The 9,549-nt window shown below is 35.6% G+C and overlaps 1 protein-coding gene and 1 long non-coding RNA gene across 3 annotated transcripts; one reads left to right on the forward strand and one right to left on the reverse strand.

Annotated features, from left to right (window-relative positions):
* Positions 1–2,826: 2,826 nt before the first annotated feature.
* Positions 2,827–6,475, reverse strand: LOC131014880 (putative late blight resistance protein homolog R1A-10). 2 transcript variants are annotated; one of them, XM_057943015.1, is made up of 3 exons: positions 3,763–6,475; positions 3,355–3,414; positions 2,827–3,278 (listed from the first exon to the last, which is right to left on the reverse strand). In XM_057943015.1, exons 1-2 carry the CDS (start codon positions 6,385–6,387, stop codon positions 3,400–3,402), a joined length of 2,640 nt encoding a protein of 879 aa, XP_057798998.1. In that variant the 5' UTR covers positions 6,388–6,475; the 3' UTR covers positions 2,827–3,278; positions 3,355–3,399. The 2 variants fall into 2 exon arrangements, with proteins under 2 accessions (XP_057798998.1, XP_057798999.1); XM_057943016.1 differs by having other exon boundaries at positions 2,827–3,283.
* Positions 6,476–6,924: 449 nt separating this feature from the next.
* On the forward strand, positions 6,925–9,007 carry LOC131014958 (uncharacterized). The gene is made up of 3 exons (XR_009098381.1): positions 6,925–7,412; positions 7,525–8,096; positions 8,530–9,007. It is a non-coding gene; the product is annotated as an uncharacterized LOC131014958 (long non-coding RNA).
* Positions 9,008–9,549: the final 542 nt, after the last annotated feature.

The raw sequence follows: 9,549 nt of genomic DNA on the forward strand, positions 1-9,549 counted from the left end.
CGTCCTTCGAAACTTAATCACTTTCTTTTTGGCATAAATTTTACGGAGTATTATTTAATGTGTTAATTAAGTATGTTATGTAAAAAAGTGAAAATATAAATAAAAGGCAAAAAAAATTGTCATATAAGAAAAGTGATCAAGTTATATAGAATAACTCAAAAAGAAATACTGATCAAGTTTTATGATGGAAAAGTACTAAAATATATGCAATATGTGAAATTGATTTACTGCCGATCACGCCGCAAACTAATACGTACGTGCACTGATAATATCAAACATAAAATGCGACATAAAAATACAATAAATAAATGGACATATGTAAAAGATACAAAAGTACATAAAGAAGATCCGGATAATGTATATTCTCGTCACTCAATGTTCCCATAATCCCATAATACTCACCGAATTGAAGCCAAGATTTTGGGTGCAACAACATTAATTTCTGTGTAGGAGCCTGCTGCACCAAAGCCTCAATTCCCTCAATATCCCATTAAATATTTTGGCCTTAATCTCCCCTCTTTTAGGGGGACTTGCTCGAATCTTCGACTTCTCCAGCTTGATAGAATTCCATTTCTCCATTGATGACTTTGTTTGAGCTTTGCTAACTAGCTTAGCTAGTGTTTGAGGTCCACAAGAATACTCAAAGCAAAAATAAAGAAGAGTTGGGCTTCATTTCTGGTTGAAGATTTAGGTACCTATTTATGAGCAAGCGTTGGGGCCAAGAATGTGCAACTTGTTAGACTTTAATTATATCTTGAAATTAAATATTCCTAGGTCAAATGGTTTCAGACGCTCTGTTTATAACTTTTTCTATTTGGTAGTCCCATGAGTTCTCATCTTGTCATTTTGTTGACAAATTTGTCACGATTTATCTAGGCATGAATTAAAAACAAGAAAATGATGGACTTTTGATTTAAATAAATTATTAGTCAAAATCTTGGACATATATAGGCAAGTTCGTGGCGTGCCGTAATGGACGCGTGGCTCATTGGCGGAATTAAGAGATCAACGATTTAGGAATTTAATTTTTAATTAAATAGAGATGAAATGAAGTAGAATTTTTCTATGCTATGTATTAATAGGTACAATAGAATTATCTTTTCTTGCAAAATTCTTCATTTATATTGATACGATATAAACATAAAATTTTAAGATGAATGGCAATATATAGAATAAAATTATGGGCTTTTTAGAAGAGTATCGAAAGTTGTAATATATTTACAAGAATAAGATTGAATTATTTTATTAAAAATTTATTTGTGAGAGTTAATACTTTTTACGTCCAAGATATTAGACATGTACTCCTTGCTATACTTAGAAACTACATGCCATAATTATCAAGACAAAATTTGTAAATTAGTATTCCCTTTTAAGATGCTTTTCCATTTCAATATAAATTCGTGTGACCTCCCAAAAAATCCCACCATATGTATTTTCTTAGAAATTAAGACACTTAAAGTAAAGAAATATTAATTTCTAGAAAGGGGTTGACTTTGGTGTTGGATTTCATCTCATCTAACTGATAGGCGAAAAAGGTCAATGCATGTGCTCTTAGATTGTGTAGTGAAGTGGTTATTTCCTCGAATCAAATACTAAGCTGGGAATTCGATAAGTCAAACCCAGACAGCTTGGAGCCTCAAAGTCAATCTCGACCCTTGTTACAATCTTTCAAATATTCCACATGCATGACACCAAATAGAAAATTTCTAGAAAAAAATTAAATAAAAATACACTAGATAGATTCAACAATGGATCAAAACCGAGACGGCAAAGCCAAAAGGTATCGTTGATCATTTCAAGTCGTTCATTGGAGGGGGTAAAGGTAAGAAAAACAGAATGTTTCTTCTAGCTCTTTGGATTGGAACTATTTGGCTGTTGTGGAAATATAGGAACGATAGTAGATGAGAGAACAAGAATTGGGGAGTGCTCTCTCTTGTTAATGATATCAAAGGTAGGATGTGGAGTTGGAATAAGTTGTATCACATTGTGGAGTCAAATGTACCTTTTTCCATGTGGTGCTCTAATGAGTATTCACCTCTGGCTTGATGTTGTTTGGTACTTCTGGTACCAGGTTTCTTTTCTTGAATAAAATTTTGATTGATCAAAAAAAAAAAAAAAAAAGACATGCACCTACTTACCTAAAATGTGATTTTATGACATGGACATAAATTACAATGCAAAATCACTACTAGAGATGTTTGTGCTTGGTAATTGATAATCGAGTTTGAGTTTGAGTTCGGGTTCAAAATTTTCAAGCTTATTGATAAGTTTGAATTTTATCATCTTAAGGAGTGTTTATTTTGCATGATTGATAAAATGGATGATTGAATATTTTTATCCTCAAGAATATGATTACTCAAATTTCATCATTTCGATAGGATAAGAATCAAACAAAACTAGTTTTAATGATAAAAATAATCAAAGGCATTAGGATATCTCAAAATTTCAATTTAACAAAGTAAATAATGGATTAGTTTTACTATTTTTATCTATCAAAATTAATCCTTCAAAATAAACGGCCCCGAAGAGTAACCATATAGTATATTGGTTGAATGATTGAGTTTACAGCAAAAATTACGAACTCAAATTCCATCAATATTTTCAAAAGTGAGATATAAGTTTCCTCATATATGTACATGGCACGTGACCCTCAACTTTCTTCATTACTCCATGAAACATTTGCCTTGGATCTACCCTCTCATAGGGGTATTTTGGTAATTTGCGCCACTTCTAAGTTTTCTGATATTTTTGCAGGCTGATTCAATGTCCAAAATTCTGGCTCGAGTGAGAAGTTTCAGAAAGAATTTATTGTGCATATATAAAAGATTAATCACAAGAAAAAGTAACAAATTTCATCTGTAAAGTATTAATATTACCTAGATATACAAAACATCTCACTAGTAATTATACATAGGATAGGAACTTGCAATCTTAGTAATCTGTGATGAACAGCTAGCTTTGCCGAATTTCTTGTAACTGCCTCTTGCATAAGGTGATTGGATTTTGTAATCTTAACCAAATAGCAGTGTAGTTAAAGTAAATACTTTAAAAGAGTTTATAATGTTAATGACTAAATCAAAAGGAATAAAGGATCACTTCCTCCTACAAGGATTCAAGAAGAACATTTGACAGCCCCTGTGAATCAACATAGCTTTCTTTATCCAATAATTCATGAAACAGTCCTCTAGTCAGTGATTCCGCTGCTGCTGCTGTCACCATGCCGGAACGTTCATCCGACTTGCATTGCCACATCCAATGTTTCAGATTCTCCGAATCTCCTACTCTTACCACGGAGCTAATATGAGAAAAATGCACCAAAACATTTTGAATATGGAAGAATATATAATCACAAACCTTTCAGCAGATTGTAGGTCTTGAATTGATGGTCGCTCGTCTTTGCTAATCAAACTGATGCTGAGAAAAATAAATTGTAAAAGTTAACCAGGGGAGCATTTGGATTGCAAAATAATCAGACTGTAACAATATCAAAAGCTCCTATAGAAGATTTACTAATGCTCATAGTCATAGCTAGGTAAGTTTATTTGTTGAACCAAGAAATCAAATGTATTAGTAGATGATATCATTAACACACGCTGAGTGTATTTGACAACATGAATTCCACCACTAGCCACTCCACCGAAAAGGCATCTTAATTGAGCAAAGAAGATCCAGGGTAAAAGGGGCTGATATAGTTGTACCAAAAGTTACTTAGGCATGTGCCAAATAAGATTTGAAATTATTCAAGGATGGTAGAAATCTAACCTCATCATCGGCAAGAACTAGTAGATTATTCAAGGCTGAATAATAAGGGAAGACACGAACATGAAGAGTATCATTTCCATAGCTCTGTTGATCCTCATTTATCTGCTTGGCTGACTTCTCAAGATCCTCGTTACAATAATCCACTTCAATCAGTTCAAGTGTCGGAATTTCTCCTATACTCACTGGAATCTCCCTTAAATTCCAACACCAACGAAGCACTAGGCACTTGAGTCTTGGGAAGTGACTTCTCTCAGTTATCCAATGCTGTAAAGTTGAACCCTTAATTAGCAAAAACCTCAGCTGAGGAAATTCTCCATCAGTTGTTTCCCATGTGTCACCATCGCAAGCACATTCTAGTAGTTTAAGCACTTGTAGATTAGGCAATGAACCAATAATACTCATATATTTCAAATGAAATTCACCACCCACCAAGCTCAACTTTTTTAGTGTCCGAGGCAAAGTAATCAGGTTATTCTCCATCCAAGAAAAACCATTAAGCCCATAAAGTTCCAACTTTTCAAGTTGATGCAGATGCTTGAGAAGATGGAGGTGATACCCTTCATGGCTTCTATACGCAAGTCCCATTTTTTTGACATTTGGAATCATTTTCAAGATCTGTTCAGTCCATACAAGATCTTTTATGTAGGAAAGACTTTGAAGATTTACTAGAGGAAGGTCTGATCCATCTGGGGGATGGGGTAGCATATAAAGATCATAGAGGACAAGATGCCTTAACTGAGGCATCCTCCAAATTTCCAATGGCAAAGAGAAATGAGATACATCTGTACCAATTCTCCAGTGTCTTTTCCACTTATAAGAGGTTGGAAGAATGATTAAGGTTTGAAGATTCATAAGATTAGATATGGCTGATGGAATACTGGAAGAACAAATTAAAGCAAGATATCTTAAATGAAACAACTCAAATACTTGGGAAGGGGGGTCCTTGGAGTTGTCACCCACGGCATCCAATATCCTAAGCAATCTAAACCGTCGTAGAAACTCCGGCCAACTAGGGAAACTCTGGAGTTGGAAGCATAGCATGGTACGGATGGTTGGACACCAGAAGTCATCTATATCAGAAAGCCTGAAACTGATGCGTCGCTCATCTGTCATGCCCTGTTGAACAAAATGACTATCCACAACACGAAGAAACCTCTCCTCGTTGGCTTTCCTTATGCACAAGTCTCGTACCATATCATGGAGGCTGCAACACTTGATTTTCCCATCACTCTTCCTACTTGTCACAGTTACAAGATTTCTCTTGACTAGATCCTCCAAATACTCCTCTGCCTCCTCTTCCAAGCTTTTACTGCATCCGTTTTGATGCTTCAAAAAACCCTCTGCTACCCATAATCTGATAAGTTTTGAAACACGAATAATTTCATCTTTAGGAAACACTCCAATAAACAGAAAACACGGCCTCAAATGATGAGGCAAGTGCGTGTAACTCAAAGATAATATCCTCTCTAACTCTTGACCAACAGTTGAATTTACATTTTTGGAAATTTCCTCCCAAGAGGATCGAGTCTTGTTGACTGCAGACAGGAATCCAGCAACCAAGACAACAGCAAGGGGTAGCCCTGCACAGCTTCTTGCAATCTCTTTCCCGACATGTTCCAACTCAGTTGGACAATTGCTGTTTGCAAACACCTTCCCCTTAAGCAAATCCCAACTTTGAGAATCATCCAGGAACCTCATCTCATGAGGAGGACTACTAGAGTCGGGATAAGTGGCTATATCCCGTAGCCTTGTGGTTAACATGATTCGACTTCCATTACCATCATCCGGGAATATATTCCTCACATCATCCCAAACCTTTGTGCTCCAGACATCATCCATGACAATGAGATACCTCCTACCCTTCAATTTTTTGTACACTTCCACCGCCATTTTAGAATCATCAGTCTCCTCTCTACGCATTTGTTCTTCTCTCAATTCCATTGAATCTTCAACACCCAAACTCATTCTTTGTTCAATCAAGATTATTGAATATAGAACATTTAAAAGAACTTTCCCCGCACTGTAATCTTGTGACACTGTGAGCCAAACACGAATGTGAAAATGCTCCACAATTAGTAGATCATCATAAACATTTCTAGCAAGAGTAGTCTTACCTATCCCACCCATACCCACTATGGGGATGACTTGCAGTTTGGATGACAGACCACAAAGCCGATCCTTAATTGCCATTAAATCATCGTCTAAACCAACCATCGCACTCTTTCCAGTAGATGCAACTCTTGATGATGATGATGATGAGACAGCAAGACGTGAGTGAGCAGGTGCCTCGTCCATCAAATCTCCAGCCATCAAACATAACTTTTGAGTTACATTTGTGAGCTGGTCTTCAAATTCCACGATTGACGGCTTAATCCATCTGCAACATGACAGCTGAGACAGATATTGTTCGATAATATCCTCAGTTTCATGAGCTACGTCCCTCATCTTGACTTCCCAACGCTTGGATTTCTCCGGAAAATCTTGGAGGAGCGATAGCAAGAAAATGACATACTCGTGGATGGATCTAATTCTTTCTTCCGCGTCGATAGAAAAGAGGGATTTGTGTTTGTTGATAGTAAGATGTGTAGTTTGAGAAAGGGAAGCAAGAGCGGCATAAGCTGCCATACTGGGCGATCGCTGGAGCTCTGCCCTTAAATTTTGTGTGTGGGAAAGAGAGATGATGGACTTTCTCGGTTGTGAACCGTTATTTAATAACTAGAAAATGAATACAGATGAAGTCAAAGTACAATTTTACCCCTACAAACCCAATCAAAATTAAATTATTAATTGTGATGTGTTATGTGTAGTTTCAACCGCCTTTCCCGACGTCTTTCGCTTCTCTGTCTCCATTGCAGAGCTCCGCCATTGTGGCTGCTGCCATTTGGGTGCACTGATTTGAGGTAGGGATGGCAATGGATCTTGGACCCGGTCCAGATTCGTGGATCCAGATCCGTTTTTCAGGGTCTGGATCTCAATATTTTGGACCCGCGGATCTGGATCTGGATCTCAATTTTTAAAACGGATTTGGATCTGGATCTTGAAATTTGAGATCCAGATCCGACCCAAATTCGACCCGTGGATCCGTTTTATTTAATATATATTATTTATTTTTTTATATTTATTTTATTAATAATATTAATTATATTAAAAATCTATATAATATATAAAAGAGCAGTTTAACTTTAAAATTTTAGCGCCATTTTTTAAAGGGATTTAAAAAGACGTGATTAACTTTCTGCTCGAGATAACCGCAGATTTATAGATAGCTTTATACGGTTTTTATCCTTAATTCCTTCAAAGAAAAATAAAAACTACCCATGATCCCATTATTTTCCGTAACTGAAACTCTCTCTCTTCTTCTAAAAGATACCTATCTATAAAATACAATCGCTTTTCACTTCTTTTCAACCATCGCAACCGCTGGTCTGCTGCTATCTTCCGCCTCTCAGTTCGCCGCCGTTACCTATCATCCACAGCAGGAACGTCACTGTCATTAGCACCGTTTTCCCATCTAACTTATCGACATTGTCGAGTCGTGACCTCGCCGGTGACCGTTGTACCAGTTTGGCATTGTTTGACAGCTACCGTCGTCCGGCAGAACAGACACCAGCGTGCCCCCACCCCCGGCTATTAGTCAATCAATACAGAAAGTACCATCACCAACTCCTATTTCTTTTATGCTATTTTCTATTTCAATTTCTTTAAATTCTTAAACTAATTTTATAGTTTTGTTAAATACATAAATTTGATGTGTATTTATAGATGAAGGTTTGAAGTTGTTACGGAAGTTGGTGGAGTTTTAAGGTTTCTCACAATTTTTTGAGGTTTTTAATATTTTAGTTTTTATATTGTAGATTTCGAATAATTTCTATGTATCTTTTCGGTATTAGATCTCTGAATATCTCATCCACTGAAAGCTTTGATCGATAGATTAGGTTCTTCGAATTTGCTTTGATCATCAAATACGGTGATGAGCTCTCACAGTTGGTATCTATCCACATGATAGTGCATTATGTGGTAGAATTGAGAGTGTGGATTGCCCCTATATGTGAGTTGGTTTTATTCCAGCATGGATGTGATTCTGCCAGTATTTGTGATCTTCCACTTCAGGTATGTAGAAGTGGAACTTCTGTAGTGAACTGGGCTAGGAAGATAATTTCATTTTATAGTCTGTTGTGCGGAACAGAGCAATCTGGAAAAAGTCTTTCAACTGGTGTTACCTGTAATATTGCGCATATTCGAGAAGAGCTAACAGTTTGGGAATGGTTGGTGAAAGATTTGGCTTGCATCATCCAGACTTGCTGCCAGCTGGTGTGTCTCTTCCTCTTAGGCATGTAAGTTAATACCTCATAGTTAGGATGTTTATTTTCTCTAAGTTCTATGGAGAACAGTTCAATTTTATGTTCACATTAATGATTATAAATGATGTATCGTGACTTGGTATGAATAGTCTATTGTTTCCTACAATAGGGTGTTGATGAGTGTTGAAGCGAAATTATATTTATTGACCTGAATTAAATACCACAATCATCTTGCTCCAAGGCTTGAATTTGTATAGTATTTATATTCTATCTTTAAGACTAATTTTGAGTATATATGATGATTCTCAGTAGGCATTATGAATAATGGCTTCCCACGTCTTTTTTTTTTTTTTTGCACTCCAATCTGGCCTTTGGAGTTACTTTTCATTAGCTATCATTATTTATCTTAACTATCCCCCCATATGTGATGTTGTAAAGTTATTACAAATTTTCATTTGTTGTACAGGCAATAGATAACTGCCGCGAGTCTCCTCCTACAAATTGGCCAGCTGCTGCATATGTGCTACTTGGTCGTGAAGATTTAGCATTGCTCCATTTGAGAGATACTACAAAATATCCCGAGCTTGATTGTACATGATCAAATTTAATCTTGGGTTCTACACCTTACATGTTACCACTACATCCAATGACTATACCTTCCTCAGTTTCTGATACACTTGAAATGAATAATTCGAAGCTAGAGGACATAGATAATTTTGAGGGACCGATGATTGATGGAATGGAACATATTTTCAATTCTAGCACGCAGTTACACTATGGTTGTGATCTCCGCCTTAATAATGGGTCGAGAAAACACAAAAAGAAAAATAAATTAGTTTTAGTAGGCTTCTACTATTTCAGTTGAAAAATATGTTTGATTAGGGACAATATATTGTATTGCTATTGTGTATGAATATTTATTGTAATATAGTGTTTATTAATAATTCTATGTATTTCTTTAGATCTTATTTTTTTATATATAATTTAACGTTACTATGTTTTAATTCATGCTTACTTAAAAAAATGTTTAATAACATGTTTAAATAAAAATACAATGAAGATTATAATTAACGTTAGTTTGTTAATTTTTATATGCATTAGTTTGAAAATATTATTACTTTCAAAATTTACAAATAGATTGTGAATGAATAATTAAGATTATTTAAAATGTCGTTTAATTTTGATGTTCATCGTGCATCGCACGGGCGTGCATACTAGTTAAAAATAATACACAAATTAGAATTATAAATTAATATACTTTGTTTTGTAGAATATATTTTATTTAGAAAATTAAATGTTTTTGATTTTATGACTTTTTTTTAATTTAATTTAAAAATAGTAGATCCATGGATCTAGACCCGCGGACCCGTGGATCTGACGGATCTAGATCTGGATCCTAAATTTTCAGATCCGCGGATCTGGATCTTGTAAAATGAAACGGATCTGGTATTGATGAGATCCGGCCCGTTGTCATCCCTAATTTGAG

The sequence above is a fragment of the Salvia miltiorrhiza genome, chromosome 3 (assembly GCF_028751815.1).
Source record: "Salvia miltiorrhiza cultivar Shanhuang (shh) chromosome 3, IMPLAD_Smil_shh, whole genome shotgun sequence".
Taxonomy (NCBI): Eukaryota; Viridiplantae; Streptophyta; class Magnoliopsida; order Lamiales; family Lamiaceae; genus Salvia; species Salvia miltiorrhiza.

Excerpts from the sequence above, each read along its gene's own strand:
- LOC131014880 (XM_057943015.1), bottom strand. The coding sequence starts at position 6,387 with ATGGCAGCTTATGCCGCTCTTGCTTCCCTTTCTCAAACTACACATCTT.